Source organism: Lytechinus pictus, unplaced genomic scaffold (genome assembly GCF_037042905.1).
Source record: "Lytechinus pictus isolate F3 Inbred unplaced genomic scaffold, Lp3.0 scaffold_20, whole genome shotgun sequence".
Taxonomy (NCBI): Eukaryota; Metazoa; Echinodermata; class Echinoidea; order Temnopleuroida; family Toxopneustidae; genus Lytechinus; species Lytechinus pictus.
The window spans coordinates 3,407,682-3,434,122 of NW_026974141.1; the positions used below are offsets into that span (position 1 = coordinate 3,407,682).

Genomic DNA, 26,441 nt, shown 5'->3' on the forward strand with positions numbered 1-26,441 from the left:
TCACAGCCTGTATGCAGGCTTACTTCACAAAGAGGTATACCATGGCTCCCCAAAACGTTGGGCCGTTCCCGATCGAATCTTTGACCATACACATCGCATACACATTCCATCAATAGATTTTCAGCAACAGGCCCTAGCCAGCCAGATCCCCACGTGAAAAAAAAGACCAGACCATAAAAGAAACCTATTCAGAGACAAGCCCCCCCCCCCCCGTGTGCGCTTTCCCCTCCCCCCATGTCCCCTCCCAAACGCAAAGAAAAGACAGAGGGGGTGGGGAGGAAGAGAGAGAGAGAGAAGAAAAGAAGGAAAAATGAAACGTGTGTGGTATATATCGTGCATGGAGTTATGAGTTGGGCTAGCTATCTAGCTTTTGACCAATCACAAAATAGTGTCTTGTTGGGTATACCTCTTGCATATTCATGACAGCAACCACTGGTTGAATACATGCGCGAACTTTGTATACACGTACATGTATAATAAAGAACTACTCGGATACACACACAAGCATGCGTTGTGAGGGAATTTACCATCGATGCATTCGGTAGAGGGGCAGCACCGAGTTCACAGGCCTAACGTAGAGAACCCGAAGTGAATCGTCGAAAAGTTGTGGAGTTTGGGTCCATATTAGTGGTGATATTTACCCGTTTTCGCCCATATTTCGAGATCCCATCTCCACTGGGTTTGTAGGTCCTGTTCGTCTGCTGTACCCCGTCGTGTCAAGTCATCCAAAATCACCGATTCCCCCTTCCTATTTTGCCTTTAGAAGTTGAAGAACATCACATCAAACTCGATCAAAACTCAAAAAGTAACTTCGGCTCTCGTGCACCGCAAAACGAGCTTGTGGAACGATCATGGAAAACTTGTTCTGCTTCGAACAAGAATATTTTGACCATGCTAAATCACCTATGTCATACGTGGACCAAGTCTTATTGCGAGATAAAAATTTGGACAACTTATTAGCAGTCGAAGAACAATATGTGTTGTCGGCGGACTATTTTGGTAACCACTTCCAACGAGAGCTGAGACCATCGATGAGAAAACTTGTGGTGGACTGGATGTTTGAAGTGAGTATTTCCTACGTTTTTCAGTTTCAAAATAATTTATTTTTTATTTCAATCACTAGAATATATTCTAAGCTTTATTTTGATGTGCAATTTGTTCGAGTTTCCTTTTTTTAAACATTTTTTTCTTAATTTGAAAGAAGTCACCGACTTCCAGAATGAACTCTATAGTCTTATGAATGATTTCAATGTCAAACCAATCATGTTGATTATTCGGTTAAGTTTGCTCTGATTTGTTTTTTGTTGAAGGACTTTTTACAGGAATGTATTTTAAAATATTACCTTCTGTTGTATCTATTTTTACCATTCTTTCTGTTTTCAGGAAGTTTTAATTTGAACCGTCATTAACTTAGCATGTTGTATTCGTTGTGGCCGACTTGCAAACTTATCGGACCCTCGATCAAGTTGATTTTCTGTGTCAGTCTGATCTCATATTTTAGCCTAGAGGGTTCTAATTACTGTCAGTTGTTTCTATGTTGACAAATTGTATAAATGTATTTGTAACAATTATTATTCGTTGCCCATTAGACGTGTGTGATTTGTCTATTGTCATTGACTTTACAAAGTTTAACGCGATGGGCACTTGATTTTGAGCGCGGCTTCAGATGGCACTGAAATAGACGGCCTTTTCTGCTTTCTGAAGACTTAAGTTAAAAATCTGTCCATATTAAAAGTTAGCCCAGATATTTCTCTTTCAGGTAATACCAAAGTTGTCACAATTAATTCTGCCAGTTATTTTTTCCGAATTTAACACGAATTTTTGCCAAGCCAACTTTTGAGAGCGCAAAGGGCCTGATCGCATTGACTCCAACGTTGTGCGCGACGCAAAATCTGCAGATCTAATTCTGCAACCACCCTAGAAAGTAATGATTTTGTTATTTTTTGCTCCTTTTTTCGAAAAAGTAGCCATATGAAATAGATGTGTATGTTTTAGTCTTTCTGCCCATGCTTTGAAATTATATAAAATGTTCCGGTGTTCATTTATTTCGAATTAATTTTGATGAGTGTTTTGAGGCGAGTAGGCGATCGCTTTTTGGTTTTCGCAAACTGGTCGGCTGAGCTAGCTGTGTGCATAGGCATTGGCTTGCTGTAAAGCCACGGGACGGGCGCTTGACTGCATACTGTATCTAATTTACCGGCAAATGATCTTTCGATCGTGTATACATGGGTACATGGGGAGGCGCGCGCTTTTTCTATTTCGACAAATTTAATTGGAGGTTGGGAGGCTGGTTGCGCAGAGACAGAAGAAACTTGGTACCAAAATATATTTGGGTGGAACTTTGAAGATTAAAATTGGGAGTTCCAATAATCTGATCACTGATTATATTAACTGAATAATAAATATGCAAAATCATCATTCAAGAGTGCATCTATTTCGTTAATTACTCTTTTTATTAATTGATAGATTCTATATAAAATCATGAACAAGATAACTGAAGAGCTAGAGTAATATCTCGTGCAACTCGCGGATATAGCCAGTTTGTATCCAACCAATTTATTGGGGAAGTTCATTTGTTTAGTTTAGTATTCGTAAACAGATCAATATGTAGGGAAATGTTAAAATGCAATTCAACGTACATCCGTGTTTTCGCTCATCCGCAATTTTTACAATTTTATTTTAGTCTTTCCGTGGGCTGATAATAAAAACATCGGTCTCGATCTAGACCAAATTAAATATTCTTGCACTTTATGGGGCATTTCCCCCGTCTATTGTGATTTAAATATGAGCCAAAACTGAAAAAGGACGTGATGGATCTGAAAATCTGGTCTAATAATATATTTCTACAACAAACTACAGTATTATAAAAGTTTATTATATTAACTTTTAATTGATCTTGAGTACTCTATTGCTGCGCCCTGTTTATTTCCCCCCATAAATTTTCTACCCCAATACCCGAATGGTAAACAAAAACGATTAAAATATTTTTGACTTTGTAAGTATTTTTTCTTTTCGATCAGATTTTTTTTTTCTGGAGTTATTCCAAATGAATACACGCTCTTTCTCTTTTTAAAGGTTTATATTTTTAAGTTGTCGCGATTGGATTATTTTTTGTGGAGTTATTCCAAATGAATTTACACGCTCTTTCTCTATTTTTTTAATTATTTATTTTTTGTCGCGATTGGATTATTTTTTGTGGAGTTATTCCAAATGAATTTACACGCTCTTTCACTATTTTTGTTTTGTTTGTATAGGTTTGCGAAGAACAACAAAGAGAGGAGGATGTGTTCCCACTTTCAGTCAATTATCTGGACAGATTCCTCTCGATGGAGAGAATATCACGGGACAGGTTCCAACTCTTAGGCGCCACCTGTATGTTTCTTGCTTCAAAACTCCTAGAAACAATTCCCCTAACGTCAGAAAAACTTATCATCTACACAGACAATAGCATCACATTGGAGCAACTTCTCGTAAGTCCTTCCATTTTTTGGTGCTTTTTATGCAGGTCAATTGTTTCAGAGTAATCAATTTTCAGGCATGAAGTATTTTAAAATGGAAATAAATCGAGATGAGTGTAATGTTTTCTTGGTTAAAAGTACGCGGCGAGACGACGATGGCCGACAGAGTCGCGAGAAAGTTTTGGAATGAGGATGAAGTTTCCGCGATTGATGATATAAAAAAAAGTATTTTCGCACTTTGAGTGTTTGATGAGATGATATCAGAAGTGTTTGAGAATGAATTACAGATGATATTTTCTGTCTGGAGTCGTAAAACATGAAAATTATTCTGTAAACATTCTTAGGCAATTTTGATGAGGCTTTGTTTGTTGGATTATATTTCATGGATATTTTATTAATCACCAGTTTGCCAGGTAAGTTTTTGTTTTTGTTTGGTGTAATTGTGTTTTATTACATCTAGTATTGTCACCCCCTCCACTTTTTAAAAGCTTAGTCACTAGACAATTTATTTTCTAATTTGATAAATACCGGGTACTTAAAATTGTTATTATAAAATACAAGCTTAACGCGCCCCTTATGATTTTCAGTACGTTGCGCAGGGTACTTGTGTATTGTCTACGGGAAATGAGTGTGTACGGTAATTGTATTGGTAATATGCGTCTCCGTGTGTATCTCGGATCGGGGAACGGACCAATTACACTCAACAATGACGGCGCGCATACATTACAGTGAGCATGACGTGTAGGTGTGTTCTCTGTGTAACTCTCTCATTGGCTGAAAATTTTCCCAGGGGCGCGCCGCATGTGAAACTTTCGGCGCGCGTTCTGGAAGTAATTATTTCCACATTGTATAACATTATAAGCGGGGCGTAGTTCACCTTGAAAAAGTGCAACTTTGTTTACATTATCACTTCAGAACCTTTTGTACAGCATTCTACTTTTATTTGCATTTTTGAAAAAGAAAAAAAAATCTGGATTAATCATGACAAAAAATGCCTAATGAAATAAAAGGCAGTAAAAAAAAATAGAGAAAAGATTATGATTCAATTATGTGATGTGATCATGACAAGATTATTTTTGCTGTAGAAACTTTGTTCTGGGAATTAGGGGTGTAGTCTGATTCCATATTTCCATGTACTAGTACATGTATTAAGATTTTTTTTTCTCTTCTAATTTTTTTGAAATATTCTGTTTATCCTATATATTCTAAAGTGGTGGATTCATATAGTAATTGAAAAATATAGGCTTACAATTGGAAAGGTTTGGTTATTATTTTTAGGGTATTTTTTTGTAAAATGAAATTCCTTAAAAAAGAAATTATGTGAGCCTATTTTATTTTGGATTTTGGTGGTAGCTAGCTGTCTTGTTCCTCTAAATACTTTGTCTGTCCTTAGCAATTCAACGGTTCTGAGGTTTCTTTTCAACTCATGATGATAGGAAGACTTTAAAATCAGCTAGGCATAGTTAGGAAGAAAAAGGAAGGGGAAAAAAGAGAATCCATAGGGGCAACTCTTTTTTGAAACAGTATGGGTCATCTTGGTCCCCATTGAATGGCTTCTCTCTTTGTAATCTTTGGTAAGAATGAGGATCAATTGATCGAAGCAGGGAGAGGCATTGATTATGTATTGAGTGGAGCATGGGAAAATTCGCCTGGACCAAGAACCAATGCATGTGTGTGGGAAGCACAGAACGGGGGGAGATAAATGAAAGAGAAAAAAAAATCAATATGGCTTCATAGGGCGATATGTTCAAAGGATTAAATGTACTTTCTAAGCTCTGGAATTTCTAAAATTACATTCCTTCATCAAAAGGAAATCGACATGATAGTGCCACATAATATACCCTGTGGATTAGGAAACGATAGCGCAAGGGATTACAACTCTGTTTTGAAATATTGATAATGTTTGCCTACATTTTATTAATGATTGCGATTTCAGATGAGAGTTTGTTTGGAAATGATAGTTCCCAAACTAAATTAGATTTGGTCACCCTCAAGCAGAGTTGTCATTTTAAAAAGAATTTTAAATGGTATTTAAAAAAAATAATTTTGCCTATCTTGGCCAACACGAGGTTGATAAGTTATAGTAACTTTTCAAACTCCAGCAATTCTCTCTTACATGTAACTTTCAGCATATACAAAACTTTTTCATTATTTGATATCAGTATTGTTTGACCCCCCCCCACCAAGCTTTCTTTTTTATTGATATTAATTACCAGTCCATACTGTACATGTATGTATTGGCCTCATTAAATTTGCCTTTAATTTAAAGTATAAAAAAGGGTAGAGTAGATAACCTAGCTTGACGAATGATAAGTGAATTGTTCCCCCCACATCGTGCCATAGTGTTCAATTCCACACACTTCAAATTTTCTTGCTTTCAGATGAGCTTACCAGAACAGAGACCTGGTTAATATTCTTTCCAAGAACTAAGTAATCTTAACTCATTTGCATAGTTTCTATACATTCAGGATATACATACAGGCATCAAAATCAGGTTTAGTTGAGAATCAGTCAACTTTGAACCATATGTACCATGACTGATGTGTTGGTTTAAGCTTGTAACTTGTCACAAAGGGGGTTTAAAATGGTGAGTTGTCTAATTCTTTATGAAGATAAATCATTCTGATGGATTTATCTATTCAGAGGACTGCTTTGTCTTTAATCCCCAAATGATTTATTCTTTGAAAAGAGGATTAAAGGATCAAGAGCTTGGGACCATTTATATTGGTGTGTGAACTTGATGGTTCTAAGCCTTAAATAAGTGTCAAGTTCAAAACTATACAAAGGAGTCCTATCTTTCGTGCTATATCTAATCATGGATCTGCTACAGGTCCATAATGTAATCATGCCGCTGCAAACATTAACAAATTAATCTTTAAAATTTACCCACCTTTAAAGGAAATTTTTGTCATTGATATTGCATGATAAGTTTAGATATATCTGAAAATGCAATGTATTTGTTTTGTTTTGGTATATTAAAAGTTCATATAGATTAATCATTAAGGAGGTAAATTTGATATATTCTAAATATCTGAAATTTATTTTTACTTGCATTTGAAATGCAGGAAATCGTGGTGGCATTGCCCTTTAAAAACGTTGACCAGGAAGTTCTGTTTTGCCACAGCAGTGTGTACAGCTGCAAAGAGATGCAAACCAATGGAGGAATGGGAGCATTCTTTTCTTTTCCTGCGAATCTCCTACATCCATTTCTGTCTGACATGGCTTTTCGTTCCAGTCTACCAGTAAATCTTAGAACTCGGCTCAACTTCGTGTTACGTTTCATGGATAGGGTCAAAATGGAGTTGTCATAGTTTAAAAAAACATAGTAAAACAAAAACTTTTGGTTTTATGAAATAGGGCAGCACATATCAGCTGACTTAGTATGAACGACCTTGTGATCCGAAAGGTCAGGCACGGTAGACTGTACATACAATGGTTTCTTGTGAATCATGGGACAGGTAGACAGTATTTTTGCTATGAATTACGCAATTTTGTCATCTTGATTAGGGAATTTTTTTTTCTTCTTCAATTTTCTAATTCTAAATCAGCTTTTATGATTGATGTAATTATTTTTGATGTAATCTAGTATGAAGTAAGTTATAAAAATAAATTATAGAGATAATGTTTGAGTTATTGATATTTGATTTATGTAATTTATGGATACTTGAGTTGTTGAATTTTCTCATACAAAAAAAAGCCTTATCGGAGTTCTTTAATGATATGTTCTCACTTCTCACACATATTCAATTCAAGAGATTGCTGTATCGATACCCTTAACATCGAAACAGGATGCAGTATCTGGTAATTAGTCTGAGTGTGAAATACGAACTTCAGTCAGTCATACATACGTTTATTTAACGAGACATACAATTTATGAATGAGCTCCCTCGGCGTAGTCTGCGTTCAGTCCCTACCAGTGATTTACATGTAGGTACCGTACAGACAGAGGCCCCTGAATTCGAAACAAGTTGTATTTGTGCTAGTCTTGTGTGAAGACCCACTTGTTGCTCAAAGTTTCAACCATAGTCTATACATGCAGACTAGCTTCAGTCAATGATCATGTGAATAGTGGATATATTTTATTATTGAGAAAAGCAAAGTAGGATTTGTATATTTAGAGAGTTTTTTTATTATTTTACTTTGTACATCAATATGTTTGTGTGTATTTGGGGTTGGTTGCATTAGTTTTACAGTAGGTGAGTTCATATGGTAAATGGTAATGTTTCAATACCATTCATTGCCTTTAACATTCAAGAATTTAAAAAAATAATTACGTTTTGCATCAGCTATTTTAACGTTTTATAAAAGCAGGACTTGATGAAGTCTCTCATGTCGGGATTCCGGATGCAACAAGATCCTTGTTATGTTTCTATTGATGATAATTATTTCCCCTTTCTTCTTCTCTTCTCTCATATGTATTTATTCGAACCGATAGATACTGGAACAAAGGGCCATGTCTGTTTTAGTGTTGAGAATTCGTAAGAAACTAGAGATTGTGAAGCCTTTTGCTGGTGGTGCTTGAAATCAGCAAGAGAGGCTGGCAATTACATAAGCGTTTCCTTTTTTGAAACGTTTTAATGGTGGTCAAGATTTGATACGATTATAGAAATCATGTGATGAATTTTTACTTCACACTTTGTCTCCAGTGCATGAAGGACATGTTTTATGCCAAAGAATGTTATAATTATTCGGCTTGATTGTATGATATTTTTACCTGATAGTACACACACATAATTAATTACCCACAAAAAATATTAGTCATTAATTAATCACTATTATTCAATTTTCAAAGAATCTACGTTCTACCCCAGCAAACATACAAAGATAGAATGAACATGTATGTAATAAGGTTATGGGGATATGGAAATTGTGGGTTGATATGGATATAAGGTCATTTTGTCTACAAACATTACTTTATCCCCTCATGCAGCTAATGTTATTTTAGGAGTGTCATTGACTCATGATATATGAGTGTGTGGTCAGAGTGGTTTCTTATGTTTCTTGTGGTCACTCTGAGAGGACTGAGGATCCTGGAGGAAATTTAATCTTCCTTGTCCAAAACTAAACAGGATCTTGCTTTTAATTTTGACAAAAATGACACCATTCTTGCTAAATGTTTCCTTTTCCTATCCTCAAATACTTCTATGAGTTGGGATGAAGGATTCGAAACCAAATGTTTGGTTAACATGGTTGTGGAATGATCACTTTAAAACTTGTGGTTATGTTTTCTCTTTCCTCTCTAGCCACATTTGACCAAGATATAGTTTCGACTCTCAAGAGATTTCAATTCACTCTTGGATATTTTTACAGGGCTAAAGAGTACGGAACTTCATGTGGACATGACGTGTATTTGATTAGAATGAAATTATTAGACATTTTTCCAGCCCCACCCATGTTAGACCATGCAGTATATTTACACGTACCAATGTTATGGCAAAGTGTAAGAGAAGCGTTTTATAAAGCACCAATTTTAACAGTTTGACAAATAATTGTTCAATTATTTATTGGATGATTCATGTCATGATATCCTATTGATATCCATTGCCATTTTAAGACAATATTATGATTATAAATATTAGAAATTAATTAAAAATATAAATATAAAATTTAAAAATATAAAACTATAGATTGGCTCATTAATGAAAAATAAAAATACTGATGAATTTATAGATTAGATTTTTCATTTATTGATTATTTGGTAGCTATTGAAACAAAATATCAAGTGCACTTGTAGATTCTGTTTCATTAAGATAATTTGAATAATTAAAACAAATAGACAATTTTAGAAATCTATTATTTCCAGTTATTGAGGGATAATCTTTTATTTCCTCTAATGATACGGTACTTTAAAAAAGGTTGTAGCATATAGCAGACAATGAATTTCATTGGAATATTGACAGTAGTGAAACTGGGGGTGATAGGCTGTGCATGATTTTAAGTGATGAATTTGCTCAGCGCTAGAGCAGAAGAAGAACATACCAGTACTTCTTGGTTAGAATTTCTTCGAAAAACAAATTAATCACTTTCTAGAATGCAAGTTGACTCTGAATGCGAGTCCAGGTATCCATCTTACGTTACTTCAGGTATTAATAGTAGGCACGATTTCAACTGGCTTCCTGGGGAGTGTTTCATCCACATTTTCATCCGACAAGTAGTCAGATCTGACATCTTTCTCTGATGTTGATTGGCTGAGAGGTACTGTTACCTATGGTAACTGTCGGATAAAATTGGACTTGTCGGATAAAACGTCCGACAAGTCCTTTCATGAAATGCCCCCCCCCCCCCACCCCCAGATCTGAATTTTTTTTTTCATCAGGTAATCAAACTTGAACTTGGAAAGCTTGTAAAGTTTCAAAGCAGACGTGAGCTAGTCTTTCTGGGCAATTGCTGGGTGCACTTTTTAGAAGTTAGAAGAGTACTGTCCTGTTCAACTGTTCTCATTTTGTACTGTTCATTTGAATTGTTTCACTGATGAACAAAAATATGTTGTTAGGTAGATCAGTTAACAAATTTTAAAAAACTTTGTATCTAATATTTCCCTTTAACACACATTGTGCAAGTCTTTGGCGACTAAAAGTAAAGATTTATTGAGTTGACTAAATCTTTCAGACATTGGACTTTATACATGTACATGTATTATATTTGATTATTGAAATTAACCCTAGTTTGATATCAGATATGTTTCGATTTCCAAATGTTGACAATGATCCTCATTTGAAGATTAGATATACTTTTTTTATTGTCTTTATCACTTAGACTAAATCTGACTTTCTCCTTGTGCAAAGTCTGCTGAGTGAATATTACTAGTTCTGTTATGTTATGTTATACTTTATCTTCATCATCATCTTTGAATCTGTGAAATTGGACTCGAGATGGCGCTGTTTACAAAGTTGTTAATTGCCTATGTACATTTCCTTGTTTATTTACAGTAATTTGAACACAAGCAATACTAACCAAGTTTAAACATGATCTATTTGTCTTTTCGTGAATTCTTGATTATATAAAGTGTCATTGAAAGTCAATTTTTTTTCTTTGTTTATTTTCTTAATTGACAGAAATTTGAACAGCTAGTATTAACCAAGTTAAAATGGGATCTAATGGCAATCACTCCAAATGCATTTCTTGAGCACATACTCCACCGGCTACCCGTCGACAAGGAGCAGGCAACGTTGCTAAGGAAACATGCCCAAACCTTTATCGTGCTGTGCGCGACAGGTAAGTCAAAGCCTGCCCTCTCGTAATTTTTCTCCTTTTTTCTTTAATAAGAACTTATATGACTGAAACAACTATTATCATTGTTCACAGAAATGATGAAACTTAGAGATGTATGATGTGAAATTGTTAATTTGTAGTTGAAGATTGGAAGTGTTAATTAATTTAGACCTTAAATTCACTTATTGTAGTCCCACCTATAAAACTTTCTGTCATGCTTTGGTTTTTCTTATATCCTTGCTGTTCCTTGTCAAGTTCTTACAGCAATTTCTTTTCATCTCGTCCCCTACCTCTTTCTTGATAACCCCTTCTCCTCACTCCCGTCTTTTTTCAGTCGCTTCCCAAAACTTTCCTTCATGTTTCGTCTTCCCCACTGGCTCAATTTCAGCTCTTCCTTTGCCGAGCTTTTCCGTATTTGAGGATGACCCTCACAGAAGTTCATCATCGGGGTGAAGTAAGTTGGTCTTTAGAGGTCAAGTTAGACGGTTCTTTTCTTCCTCCCTATATCTCCTGCTGGGTAACTATGTTTGACAGCTTAATGAGACTATCAGATCCTCCCCGTTTCCTGTACTTGAGGAAGAGGAGATCTTTTTTTTCTCTCTCGTTTGGTTTTAATTTCTAGGGACCCTCTTCGCTGCTCGGTTGAAAACTTCCTTGTTCTGGCGATGCCATCAGGGGCAGGGAGTCTGGGAAGTTGACGGATCCACGGGAAGAAGGCGTTGTCATTATCAAAGACTTGCCTTGTTTCTAGATTGAGATCTCGAAGAAAGATTAGAGCTGAGGCCTGGGTATGCAGAGCCCTGGTTCCGACAGTGAGCGGTTGTTGAAGCACTACCCCTGCCACAAACAGGTGTTTTAGTCATTTTTTGACCTAGTGTCATTTTAACTTGGCCTTGTTTATAATCATGAAGATGCTCATTACGACTCGCTTTGTAGAATGTTGTGACCAATTATCATGGGCTGTGGAGTTATTTCACCCTGTCTTGGTTTCAGGAGATGAGTCGATAAATAGGGTTAAAAATTCTTAACCAAATTCACCAAGTGCATGCAGCCTTTAATGATTTGTGAAGTGCCCTTTAATGGCCACACTGCCTGGGCTTCCCTAGACACAAAGCATGCTGGGAAGGTAATTGCCAAGGCGACAGTCAAGGGACAATGTCCGCCTCTGGAATTTCCACCTACCGGAGTTGGATCTAGGATGGGGGTCGGCTTGGGAGGAGGAGGAGTAGGGTAAATTAGGGGTGGGAAATTTCTGAAGCTACCAGATATGGTTTGTCCAATGTCAAACCCTGGATACAACAAAGACGGTGACTGTTTCTCTCTTGCTCCAGGTCACATTGATTATTCCCAGCCGATGGTGCTGTTGGCTAAATAGAGCCAACAATTTGTCTCTGCCTTCACCCAATATAGCCCACCTTATGGTGCATTGCAAATAAAGAGTTAGGATTCTGAAATCATGGAGCTAGCTCCATGCGGAAATCTTTAATGAATTCCCAACTATTGGAACCCTTATATCCCAATGCTGAACAGAATATTTGCACTTCTTTTAATTGATACCGCAAGGACCCAAGAGTTTGAGGGTTGCCCCCTTGTCTACTTATTGACTGCCCTGGGTAACCATGATACAGGCAGGTGGTCCTTGCACTACCCTTGCATTCACACACAAGCCAAGGTCATCCTGAACAACGTTTCAAAAAACGTTTAAACTCGTCTAAAGCCACGCCACAGTCCTGGTAATAACTCATGTTGCACTAGCCTCTTGTCCAAGTTTGTGAGGTGTACGATGACAAGCGAGAACAATGAGGAAGAAGAAAGGAAACTTGATTCCTTCAAGGCTTCATGATTAAGACATTCGTGTCAACTGGTCTCGCCCCACCCTGCTCCACCTCCTCTCTCGTCCCCTCTCCCTTCCTCCAGCTGTGAGCCGTGCAGGAAATTCCGCTGGTTATGTTAGCATGCTCACCGGGAGAAACGTTGATCTGCGTAACCCGAGCGTAACCAAATCAAAAAGAGGAGGACACGAGAAAGTTCACAGAAAAAATGGCAACATGCTTCTAACGTGTATGTCCCATCCTGTCCTTTGTGGAAAACCTTGCTTCTTATTAATCGATCTATACAGGAAGAATTGGGCGATGTGAGCCACTCATGATTGATAATGTTAATTGCCCCATTGAGACTCCAAATTCTTCATTGTAAGACTTATTGCTCGCATTGATAAGAGTACCAGCAACTCGTGATGTTACAAATTTCCAAGAATGAAGACATCCGCAGGGACCCTTCCTTTCTTTTGGCAAATAATACATCCATTCCAAACATAAACTATAAGCTGATGTATCTGTGGTACAATACGGTTCCATATCTATTTGTTTCTAGCTATCGGCCTGTTACAATGGTTTTCATCGTCTGGATGGACGATGCCTCCCACTTTCAAAGAAACATCTCTGGCCTGATCGTTAATAACCCTCAGATTAGGCCGTGAAATGCTCATCAATCCCTGTTTGCAGTTCTAAGGCATGGCAAGAGAATCTGTAGAAGAACTGAATTCTCTTATAAGAGCCGATTCTCTTATAAGAAGATACCATTGTGAATATCGACAGTTTTTACAGCACGTCATCAATCTAGTATATTTCACTGCCAGCTCTTTGTGATCATTCCCTTACAAATTAGTCAGATAGAATCTTTTCCTTTCAAACTCCTTCTACAACTCTGCCATGCTTTCAATTTGAAGTGTCGTACAGAGTCATTTTCTGCTCTTCACTCCTGTCTCTCCAAAATGATTTAAAACCCTTCACTTAGCTCGTCAAGCCACAATTCTTTTTGTAAAGTCCTCTTTTTTTTCTCTTCTAGAACATGAAGTGTCCTTTCATGCCAGAAGACACAGTGCTTCTTTTCAGAGATAATCTTCTCGCAGGCAAAAGATGGTCACCCCTGCCGCTATATGTAGTTTATCCTTGCTTGCGCCCCTGACAGGTCCCCAAATCCCCGAATTGGAGTCTGATTCAGAGTACATACTTTTAAAAAATCTGATACCGGGTTTCCTGAGCCTCGGGCTCGGTCAATGAAGAGTTGAGGGCCACGCCCCAATTATGAAATTAACATGGAAGTGGTGTTTCGCTACTCCCGAATGACATCATGCTCCGTTGAATGTTCTGAGGAACTCCAGCTTGCTTGGTTACAAGAACTTTGTTGGGGCGCTTTGTTTACACTCGTTCGCATTCTTGCGTTAGCTCGGGGACCCTTCTGTCAAGTGGATCTCAAAATGTTTCTAAATGTCACTATTTTTCTTTTCACCCCCCCCCCCCTCTTTCTTTTTTTCATCACTAGATCTTGTTCTTTGGTTTTCTATGTAATAGGCCCCCACACACACACACCAATCACTAGTGGCAAATGATATCTGTAACAGCCCTTCCCATAGGAATCTTTGGAAGCCAGTCAAGTTGCCCAATTTGAGGAAGCATGAAATAGTCCTTACACAGCATTCAAATCTTACATTGTGCAAAGCATATCAAATTGCTCATGTATAGTTTTGGATAAATCTTTGTGATAATGAGGGGGGTTTTTGTAATTTTTAATTCTCTTTTTTTTTCGGAAGGGGGAGGGGGTAACTCCAAATCCAGGGGGCAATCAGTTAGTTTTTAAATCTCATTTATCCTCAGTTAATTGCCCCCCCCCTGCCTCTATCCCTTTAGTATTATTATTATTATCTCTTCACTCTTTCTTTAATACTTCAATCGTTACTTTGTTGAACTGATGGTATAAGAAATTAAAGGATAATTTGGTCTATGTATTTGTATTTAGTCTCAACACCCAGTTTAGGCCTCACTCAATCTTATTAGGGCCAGATTCCCCTGTGTTCTTAACATTCCTTGCCATTTGATTCAATTCTGTTCCTTATTCAAATGGAATGAAAGGAAGAACAAGACAGAGAAAAGAGGGGCTTAGAAATCATCAAGAAAGTTACAGAATGATAACAAATGAGCAAGATTAGGCCCGATGTCATCTTTATTTCTGGGGAGTGTTTCATTAAGTGTCTCGTCAGTGATTTCCAGTGTCTAATCTGCTCTGAGCCAATCAGATGCAAGGATTTCAGTAGCTTATAACAATTGTCTGTGAAAATCAATGACTATTTTGCTTTATGAAATGCTACCCAGAATCAGATTCTAGAATTGACTGGAGAGATTAATAATGAAGAAAGGGTGAATGAAAACATTTTATAATAGAAAAAGGGGGATTTTTTTGTTTTGTTTGGAAAGGTCAAACCCCCATGCCCACCCATGTCTTATGTACTCTTTCTCTCTCTCTCTCTCTCTCTCTCTCTTTCTTTCTCTCTCTGTTTTATTCTCCCACCCTCCCATACAGAGACCGTTTCTAATTAGAATACAAGAAATGGAATAAAACCTTGTTCTTGGAACATTAGGATTCCATCTTTCACTTTAACAAAATCAGTTCCCACGGTCGGCCGCAATATCAAAGTGCACACAAACTTTGATTTTATTTGTACATACATCCAAATTTTTCTATGGCCTATTGGTTTTTCATTTAGTCATGCCATGTCAACTTTCATTTTGTCAGGATAAGGCTTGGAGAATGGAACCGTAAGATTAAAATACAAAAATTTGCATTTTTTTCCTATCTGTCTTCTCAGTTCCATGTTTAGTTAGGCATTCCATTATCAAAGGAAAAAAAAGAAAATTTTCTTTTCATTTTTTTTTTCTTTAATACCCAAAATATGAAACAAAGTTCAAAACCCGCCCTTTCCGAGCTAGACTTTGTCAAACATTGCAAAAAGAAGAAATTCACCTTGATTCTACAATATTGGTATGGATAATTCATTTCTTTTTTTTGCTGGGCCTGCCGAACTGGCAAGGCATAGTTGATTTGCGTGGGATTCCTTGTACGTGTTCCAAAAACTATCTTTTTTCTTCATTCGATCATTTTGTCAAATGCTACACCTCATTACACTGTAGGTGTTTATTTTCATATCTCCTCGATCTTTTCATTTTGCATTTTTTTCATTCTTAGTCGTAATTTTCAGATCCAGTGTTTGAGCTATTCATAGGTTTTTTTTTTCAACCTTTAGCATTCAAGGGCCAGGCAGTCTGGAATGTCCCTTTCTCTCTCTCTCTCTCTCTCAAAATTCTCTTACAATATCAGACAAAAAGGTCACACACATACAGACTTCTGAATTGTGAATAACTGTCTGATGTAGTTCACTTGCAGCTAAAATCGATTTCATTAGCTGTAAACTAGATGAATGAAATTGAGTTTCTACTTGAGTTTGATTTTATCTGACGTAAAATTGATTTGATCCAATTTGGAAATAGTTTTATCCCACTCATACGTGAATAGGGCCTATATTTCTCACTGGGAATTGCTGGTATCTCATTCAAAAATTAACCTCAGTGAATCACCCCAGCAAGGTTCAACAATGAAGTAGATAAAAGGATGATTGTTATTTGTTTGAGGTTATTAAATAATTATTTTCTCTCCCCTCTCTCTCTTTTTATTACAGATTATAATTTTGCAATGCAACCCCCTTCGTTGATCGCTGCCAGTGGTGTAGCAGCGGCAGCAAACGGACTTAGAATGCAAATCCCTAAACTAATGGATCTCCTTCATAGAATAACCAAAATTGAAACCGTAAGTATCCGCTTCTTTTTCAAAAGTCATTCCAAAATATCAAGAGGAGGGCGTCTTTGTCGTGCTAGATAGGGGAACTTTGCAAATCCAAGAGGTAGTTCTTGAAGGCTTTTTTCCTGGGGTCTGGTTGTTGCACCTTCGACCTTGCACTTCAAAGGCATTTTAGCTTCTACCTGGTTGTCAGACTGTCGCTCATTTCTTTGGCCACGGTGATCAATTAAAGTCTGTGACAGGTTGCCCTGAAAAAATGGTAAAGATCTCCCTACTCCAAAAGGGGGTAGACAAGATAGGAGCAAATACTATGGATTGATGGATCACAGATCAAATATGAAAAGATCAAACTGGAGTGGCCTTGCGATGGGTCTCATTATATTTAATTGAACCCTTCATTTCATGTGGGGTATTCAATTTGGGTCAGAATTTTTTTAAAGGGGGTTGGTAATTTTTCAAGGCTGATTATTCACTGATTATACTTTTTTCTAAAAAAAAGATCACAGTGACTGTTGATTGCTCTGCTTCCGCTGGGCCAGCTCCTGAACTAAGTCTAAGACCAACCCCTGGTTTTGAGGTTTTACGAAGGACTCGGCATGCATCATTGTTTTTGTACACTTGGGAAATACTTTTAGTGCCATCATCTGCTAGTACCGTTATTGGAGATATTTTAAAGATATAGAGCTATTGCATCACTTCGATCATTACTTGTTCTTTCAAAGGGCAAAACATTCAGGATATTTACGTTGCCTACAAGTAGAATTTCCAAAAGCCGTTTCAGTGAATTGCGATTCCTGCTCGGGCATACGGTCCAAGGCACCCCCTAAATGGAGTCCCAGCAAAGGAGTAATTAGCAAGACAGTTTCTGTCACTTTTAAAACTCTGTCCCAATCTAGAAGAGGAAGTGTGTATTTTAGAGAGTAGTTGCTTCCACCCCAACAAACATGCTTTACTGTGGAACGGGAGCTCCCTTAGCAACTAGACGTATCCGTGATAGTCGCAACAAAAGCAAGCCCAGCCTCTTAACTCTTTCTTTCTTCCCTTCCTTGGTGAAGCCTTCCTGAGAACGCTTCTCATTAATTTCCAACATAGAGTGATTCTTTTGCATTAACAAGATTTTTCTGGATTCATATGAGAGAGAAAAAAAACATTTCCTCCTAAGATTCCTTCAATTTAGCCCGGTGTGATTACCAAATGGCTGCCGAGTGGAAAAGAAAAGGCTTTAGAAAATGAAAAAGCAGATTTAAACAAGCTCTATCAAAGTCTGTTCATGAGACTACTCGTCAGGCACGGCCTACCAAAGCAAACCTTGTAATAAACTCTATGAATAGGCCTTTAAACCCATCCTCAAACATGGCCCCGTTTTTTTGTGTCAGTTGCCTCCTCCCCCCTTTTAGTACACATTCCTTCTTTAGTTTGCAAATTTAGCCGCATAATGGATCGGTTGATTGTCTCCGACTTGTCTAGAATTGATCGTTTCTTTGATGGCATTCTTGTATGTCTAATTGAAACACAAAGGAGGAACAATTCTCTTTTTGAAACGCAAAAGATAGGGTTGGGACTTCTGGTACAATGCACATGCCTTCCTTTTTAGTCTTTGTACCAAGACTTCCTCACTTTGTTTGTCTTCTAACAAGACTGACTGGAGAAAAAAAGAGGTGTTTGCACCTCTCGTTTAAAGAACTGCTCCAAAATTTGCACTGCCAAAAAAAGATTCCTGTGCGAAAATGGGAGGAGGGTTCATCATCTTGTTCAGCTCTTGATTGTACTACTGTAGACCCGATTTGCTAAAATCTAAATGATATAGAAATCTTGTCACTTTTTGTCAGAGACTATTTGTAGTTTAGGAGGGAGTTGTAAATATAATGAGCAATTAGTTGTCTTCAACTTTTTGTAACATTGCCAATTTGATAACTTCATAGATTATGATGAAATTATTGTCTTCATAAATAATCATTGTCACTTAAAATTTGATTTCAAGTACTGTCAAATATAGCATCACAATCTAAAATGAAATCTAATGAATCATTAAATAATTTATTAGTTTATCTTATAACAATCAATCCCCAGGGTTTCCCATTTTTGACAATAGAGCATCACATCTCGTAAATTGAAGTAACAGAAGTCGAAATATAAAAATACATTGTTTTTATCAATAATTTTTTTTCCTTTAATGATTCTAAGAACATGTTTGTAATTGATTGTCAGTGCCATTGTTTTCTTTTAGAAATGGAAATGATCAAACCATATGTCAGTTTTGAGTTGAAATAAAGGCCATGGATAATTAATGAACTTAAGTCTGTTCAGACATGCCGATTTTAATTGTAATTGCTGCAGGAGTGACCTGGGAACTCGCAAACAATACTGCCGTACTTTGGCAAAAGGAAGCAAGTTACAAAAGTATCATTTGTTGTAAATGAGCAGTGTGTGTTCATCATTTACATAGGCATCGATGCAATTCAACAGCATGATTTCTTCAATATCTTTCTATAGAACGATCATTTCTTCCCCCAATTTTGCCTGAACGTGCAACATACAAAGGGTGTTTCAGAAACAACTTTAACTCAAATTTGACTGATGTGTCACTTGCTTCCTTTTGCCAAAGTTGGGCAGAATAGTTTCACTCTTTCATATCCAGCCATGTTAATGTTCTATACTTGAGTATAGCAATTATTCTTGTAGAGGAAGCGTTATGCTTTAGTTAGGCCTAATGTGAACGGCCCTTAATGGATGAATTAAGTCCAAGAAGGGGAAAAACCCATTTATTTTAGTATCTTATGAAAGCTGCATGTTAAGTGTTGTTTCCTGGATCAAATCGGTTGTGATCTTCAGCCAAAAATTACTTTCTAGGACTATTCATTGTTTCGCCTTTCAACGAGAAACAGAGAAACGATAACAATTGGTCACCAAGAACTCGAGTGTCAGCAGCGAGACTTTCAATTTCTGTCCAAGTTTGCAAGAAGTTTTTGTGTGGTTGGATGATTTTCTTTGCTGAAAAAGGGTTTTAGAATTCATAGATTTAAACATGGTTTTTAATAGAAAATTACCACTTGCAAAAACATGCCTGATACAAGGCAAGGCATAATATTGTTCGCAGAGACTATTAGAGGGTTTCTCCAAAGCAGGATTTTAACTGCGGAACCGAACCGTGATGAAAATAAAATGACGTCTTTCTCTGATTCTGATTTTTCTTCATGACAGACATGTTTTATTTATAGCATGGAAATCCCTGTTAATTGCCTTTTAGAATGATGGAAAATGTATTACTTGTATTTTGCGGTATAAAGGGAGGTATATTCGGTGTCAAATGATAATGGAAATATGTTTCCAAGTGGAGAGTATTGAAATCAACTCAGTCTTAGGTCTTACACGGTTACTATGATTGCGATCATGGGTAAAAATAAAAAAATTTAACTTGAAAAAAGACTATACTGTCAATTTGAACTTTGCAGCGATGGCAAATGTCATAAGGGCTGGGTTGTGTCTGGCCCTTAGCAGAAAAAAAAAGAGACAAACTTTGTCCAAATCTGCGAAATTCCTGAGACGACATACCATTCCTAACCTTCCATTTCCCCTCTGGGATACATTTTCCCAAGATTTTCTCAAGATTTTCTCACTCTGTTGATAAAAGAAACGAGGAAAAGGGGTGAGTCATCGACTCTGAAAAGTGGGCAGAAAAGAAACAAATGCTTGACCACACATATTGTGAAGAGGATGTTCCCTTTGGGTCCCCTAATCTGTGTGATTAACCTTAAAGATCTGCTACAAAGAATGGAGTATGTGGGACTGTTGAGAATCACTTTTTATCAGCAGTAACTCCTTTCAATGAAAAGGATGCATAATTGGAACCTTCCTGCACCCCCCCCCCTTCTTTAAATCTTCATCAAAACTGAAAAGGTGATATTTTAATAGTAGATTTTAATGACTTTCTTTCTACATGTATATGTATATGCCCACTCCTGATGTTTATTATGATAATAAAGTTGCTTTCATTATACTCCAGTAAACATTCAAATGATAGAGTGTACTCAAAGGGTGTTGAGAAATCCTTTTTTTTTTATTTCTGTTGAAAGTTGACCATACTTATGAAGTAAACCATGCTGGAAGCGTACCAAGACGTCAAGAGCTGAAGCTGCTTGATGTCTTGCCAAAACTCGGACTAAGAGGAATTTAAATTGATGCGAAGAACAATAGCAAATAACGTAAATATGAAAATAAGTATTATTTATTCGATCGAGGTTATAAGCATTATCGATTCAAGAGGCTGTGGATGAAAAAGAAAACCTTTTTGGCACCTTTGTCTCTTGTTTGTTATTGTTACTACTTTGGAATGCTTTCTCTTATTTATTCTTATTGATTGGAGTACTTTTACCAACAACATCTGTGATGAGTAGTTTGTTTTATATATGGAGTGTTGTGGCAGTGTATATGAACTACCATAACAGAGGGGAGAGGGGGGGGGGGCTTTAGTTTACTGTTATGGAGGGGGGATCCTTGATTAGGACTTAACTTTGTTCATAATTAATTATTATCTTTAGCAAGACTAGGAGACAGATTGAAGATTAGGACAAAGGCTTGAAACAGACCAATCTTTGGATGAAAGAAGAGGAATTTTAAGTCTCTTTGTGGTAGCATCCTCTTTCCAAACCCTGAAGGAAACCGAATATCAGGAAAATAAATCAAAGAGAGGCATGAATAGCATTTTTGGCCCTCTATCCCTCTCGTTTTGATACACTGTGACGATTTTCTCTCATGGATCCTCCCTTGTGGTGTGGTGGTGTGTGAATAGATTCGGTTTCGGTGGAATGCTTCGCGAAGGTTTCCGACCGGTCAGTGACTTGGATGAAGTGGGGTGAGCGGAGGGACAAGCAAAATCACCACAGGTCTACTTTTTTGGGGGACCGGAATGTTTCCGTGCAATTTTCTTACCCCCTTGGCTGCCTCCAGCCAAATGAAAACCAACTTTGGGTTTGCATAGAAGGGTCATGGTTGTTCAAAGAGAAGCAATGAAAAAGCAAAATCAAAAGAGAGAGAGAGAGAATGGACCCTAGAAGGAAACCAAAAAAAAATACACATAAAGGTGTTCTTTTAGCTCGGGTTGCTCGTGGGCTATCTTTTCTTCACTCTTTACCACACACTGTGTCTAGAAAATAATGATATAGGCTTGTGTTAACACTTGCCTAAAGTTGTTACATGGATGTATGTGGTTATTTTGCAGTGTGTTCGATGCTATTTATGATACTGTTAGACTACAACATTGAAATTAATTTTAGATCGTATGAATTTAGGCCTTGTTCCTCGCTGGCACTTTTGCCACTCAGTTCCCAAATGCTTTCCCATCATCATGTCACGATTTGTAGGCAATTGATTATCGTGCTAGATATCGGTTTGATTTCCAGAAACGTAACTTCAAGTGTAAACATTGTCTTGTGTGTGAATGTGCCCATACCCCTTACTGTGCGAACTGTTTGATAGAGACACTGACTCACGTTCATGCTGATACTCCAAACAACGTTTTCAAAGCGGTGGTTCCAAAGAAAAGGAGAGAAAAAATGAACCGAGCGGGGCAATTTTGTCAGATCATTCAGTCTCTATCGAATAAAAGAAGAAAAACCATGCAATACAGAATTCTGTATTGCTTTTTCATAGTTTAGGAAAATCTTCTAAAGATCAAATCTTCTTTGTGCAAAAAACTTCGACTCTCTGTAACCTCTTTTGTTACTATTTTAGGGTAAAACTTGGTTCAAAAGTTTCTTGGGTTTTTATATCCGTCTTTTATATCATAGGAAACTGTAGATTAGCTGAAGAATTTAATGTATTTGCTTAGTTGCAAATGGCCCATACAGAGTTACATTTTATGCCTGATGTCATGTAATTTGTTATCTTGTCTTGTTGGCCGTACATGTTACAAAATATGCACTCCAGCGGTATTTTAAACTTTTGAAATCTGTGTCTGTGGTATCAAAGTCTAAAGTTAACAGGCAGTATTCTTCATAACGAGTTCATCATTTAAAGGAACACTTTGATTTCCAAATGATCTTAAAGGTAAATGCTAGTTTTGGTAACGATATCAAAATGAGTTCGTACAGAATCCAATGAAATGATCACCAGAGTGTCTGTTTGTATAAATAAAACGCATGCGCCAAAGGATTCTGGAAGAAATTTTGTAATTGCTGAGAAATCAGCAAATAAGCACAGGATTCGGGTAGAGCGTCGGGCCCGACGCTCAAAGCAATAATTATACACTGTCCCACGTGCGCTTATCTGTGTTGGGGAAGTTCAGTCTGAACATTTTTCAGCGTAGATTTCAAGATTTCACAAAGTTCAGTTTATGTAACTGTACCAGATCTAGATCCTCGATGATATACTGACAATTAAACTTGGTTTTACAGACTTTCTCATGAAATCAGTGTTTACTGCAACTACTGGAATTTCTCTTTAACCGAATATCGAAACAAGAAAGGGGGCTATAACATTTTTCAGTTTACTATTTAAGTTCTAACTTAAAGTGTCACCTTCCTCTGAAATTTAACTTTTCAGTAGTGCCTATATGCTTTCATAATCTCACTATCATCATTTTTTTTAAATATTTCTAGTGTTGAATAGGGTTAATAGTTTTAATAGGCCTATATATTTAACTCTTGTGCTGAGCCAATTTTCTTGGTGCTTGTTTTGTTGTTGTTGAAAGAGAGAACTTTGAGAAGGTGAATACAGAATAGGCAATTCGGTAAGGAATCTGTTTAGGAAGAGTGCTTTCAAATCCAAACAATGCTTGGTATAACTTGGGTGTATTGCATTAAATCTGAAATCAAGTCAGACTTCCTGTAAGCCCCGTAGATTCCAGTGGTTGCCGACGGTAACCGAGATTCGAAATCCAGCCAGTGCCGTCTCTCTCCTCCTCCCCTCCGCTATAAGGTCTCCAGTTTCTGTAATCTATAGCGGGAGAATTAAGGTAAAATAGAGTAGAACAAATAACCCAACAGAATCCAACACCTTTTTATATTTCTTCTTTCTTTGTGTAGAATGTTTCTTGAAAGATCCTTTTTCCTCATACTCAAAAGAATCCACATTCCTTTGCTTTATCCCTGGCTAGTCTCCCATCCGCAGACCCTTCGCCCGTCACCGTGAGGTAAATATGACACCTTCGGTCTGGCATTCAAACAGATGCTTGTGTATCTCTTGTTTTTGTTGATGCTTGGCTCAAGACTTCAAGAGTTGCTTGGAGACCATGGGAACAAGAGAGAACAGTGGTTTTCTTCTTTTTTTCCTTCTCAGGCTCAGCTCAGGAAGGTCTCTGGTCGCAAATCTTTCAAGTGATATTACCTGCACAAAGAATGCAGACATGGGTTGACCTGATTGCAAGTTGCAATGACCTGGTACAATTCATTTCTTGTAGGGCAAGTGTTTGCAGCGCACTGTGTACATGTCTTTTAACTTTCTCCTTTTACTTTCCTGTTCCTGACCTTTGCTCATTTTTATTTTACTACCATCAATTACTCAGGAATGTATTATAGGTTCCCTGAAGAGCCAGTGGCTTCAAGATGACCCCCCCCCCACATCTCCAATCCATTTTACCTAATGGAAATTTCTTACCCCCCCCCCCCCACAAAAAATAAAGGATTTTAAGGATACCTTTCTGGTATGAGATTGAGAAGTGTATCTATGGTCATATAAAGTCCATTGACTCTAGTGCCGAGCTCCATGGTCATGTAGGCCTATACATGTAACTGTAAGGGAGGAGGAGGCTCAAGTGTAACGATGGACTTGCAAGCTGATAGTAATTCCATCATTTTGATGAAACTATAACCTACAGTATCTTCAAACAAAATTGTCGAAAGGAAAAAAGTACCATAAACCACCGAATCCTTGGTTATTACGTCTTGTGCTTGTCAAGTGTCTTTGGGACTTGCGTTTCGGTTACGAAGGGGGTGCCCTCTGCCACCCGCATATAATGATGTAATAAGGCAGATATGATTTTGAACTTTATGGAACTATCGTGTTTCTCCCCGCCAAAAAGCTCTCCTGTTACCACCAAGCGAGGGAGACTCCAGGGTCTCCTCGTCTCCTGGCTGAACTTTCTAGTCTTGTGTTACAGGCCCTTTCAATTTCTGCTGATGATCGATGTTTCGCAATTTGGCCCTATTTGGAAGGGTGGGGGACCTATGACTCGATCAACCATTCATTTCACCTTATACATTGTAATTCTGACATTGTAGCAAACTGGTTTTTGTCTGGCTTTTTGATAGAAGTGTGCTTTGGACAGTTAAAACTGCATTGGTTTCATGCACCTACCGTATTATTCATTTTAATGCACTGACATGAAAAGGGCCATGTGGGACTGAACTTTGCACTTTGTGAAAATGGTATCCAAGCCTTGTATTGAAGGCTAAGTGGGAAACACTGTGAGACTGTACACATTCCACGATGGTTAAACTAGCTGACATCAGTATACCATGCACGCCCCCTCCACCACCCCTTAACCTCGTACAAGCGAACGTGCGGAACGACCATAACATTTCTCCCCCTTTTTCCCTCCGCAGGACCAATCCCACCGAAATGCATACTTATGAAAATTGAAAGTGGATAGGCTTATGTGTATAGAGATGTTAAACATCTGTCATCTTTGCATACAGGGCATAATGTTTGCAATGTTACTCCCAACATCTGGACTTCCCATGAAGTTGATTCTTTTCTTGTAGAATGCCCCCTCCTGCCCCCATAATAGCTCTATGATCATACAGTACCTTTGCCATTGGTGCACAGGTGTAGGGGAGATTTAACCCCCTGACCCCTCCCACCCCATGGACCATCCCCCAGGGTCTGCAGTCCAAACAAGGGGGAGGTCAAAGGTCACCGAGAGGTCACATGACCTGTGTTAGAGAGATTTATTTCCATGACATTCTTTGGGGGCCCCCATGTTAGCAGAAACATTGAACAATCTCCCTTCATTTCACATATTATCACTCAAGTTCGATCAATGCATCCTTTGTACTGAAGAGATGAAAGTAAGTGTCCAACTACTGGGAAGGTTTATTTGTTGTTCTGCATGAATTTGGAGCTAAATTGCAATTTCAGAAGGAAACCAGTCTGCCATTTTCATCATTGATGAATAAGCAACTATTTTTGGTATCACAATACCAGCGGTGCACAAAACAAGAAGTACATGCACTTGGCCCGATTCTGAAAATGAAAATACGGGTAACTCTGCCTAAGTTGACTGTCTGTTAGTGGAATATTATAAAGTCAAAGCAATTTTAAGACCAGATTGTTCAAAACATGTTATATATACCTCTTTTAAGTCGAATTTCTCCTAAATCAAACTGATTTTTTTCTGTGGAGTGTGGTCCCAAAAGATTTGACTTGGGCAGAACTACCTGTAGGAGTGGTCTTCTGTGAAGAAAAAAAAAAATCACTTTTTAGCCACTTATCTTATGGCGGTCAGATATGACCCATTTCCCTTTTCAGAAGAGTTTGCAATAATTGAGACCACTGTTGGAGAGCATGATTTTGATCAGCTGTGAGACCTGTTACCAAGGTAGTGAACAGTTCCAGTTGTACCACATTGAGAAAGTTTTGAGTTCGAAATGCAACAGAGCAGGACTCTGCCATGTAGTGGACATCCATTACCCAAGTCCCTTTAAATGGAGGTAAACACTTGTCTAAAGAGCACATGATATAGTTCTTAAAGGCAAGTGTTGACCAACACCAACTTGTTCTTTGCTTTGCAAGAGAAGGGGATCGATCACAGTGGAGGCCCTCGGGGGTAGAGCCAGGCCTATCTCCGGCCTAAATCAAACATGACCAGGCTCTTTCGTTAGCACTGTCCGCTTAGAATCAACATGATCCCGATACCGAGATAGGGATTAAATAGTAGACCCTGTGTCTCGTTTGGGGCTAGGTAATTAGGCTAGCATTTTGTATTTAGACTATAGTTCAGTATGAGGACTTATCAGTTTTTACCCATCAGTTGCAAAAGCAACCAGTATGTTTAAAGAAAATATATGCAACAGTTACCAGTTCCTTGTTAGCCAGCCTTCCCCTTGGTCTTGTAGCTAAGTTCAACAGTCATAACATTAATTGCTATTTGATACATACTCTTTCCAGGTAACACAGAGTTCATGGTTGTCTCAGAACTTCACC

At 37.7% G+C, this 26,441-nt stretch overlaps 1 protein-coding gene across 2 annotated transcripts in view; it reads left to right on the forward strand.

Moving 5' to 3' along the window:
- The first annotated feature begins 459 nt into the window (after positions 1 to 459).
- The window catches only part of LOC135157781 (G1/S-specific cyclin-D1-like), a 31,473-nt gene continuing 5,491 nt past the window's right edge, over positions 460 to 26,441 (forward strand). Inside the window, exons 1-5 of one of the 2 annotated variants that reach the window (XM_064114656.1) lie at positions 460 to 1,064; positions 3,255 to 3,470; positions 10,514 to 10,673; positions 16,183 to 16,310; positions 20,375 to 20,503. In XM_064114656.1, the coding sequence (XP_063970726.1) occupies positions 852 to 1,064; positions 3,255 to 3,470; positions 10,514 to 10,673; positions 16,183 to 16,310; positions 20,375 to 20,395 (738 nt within the window). In that variant the 5' untranslated portion in view covers positions 460 to 851 and the 3' untranslated portion in view covers positions 20,396 to 20,503. Of the gene's footprint in view, positions 1,065 to 3,254; positions 3,471 to 10,513; positions 10,674 to 16,182; positions 19,692 to 20,374; positions 20,504 to 26,441 lie in introns of those variants that run through there. The other variant, XM_064114655.1, reaches the window with a different exon arrangement.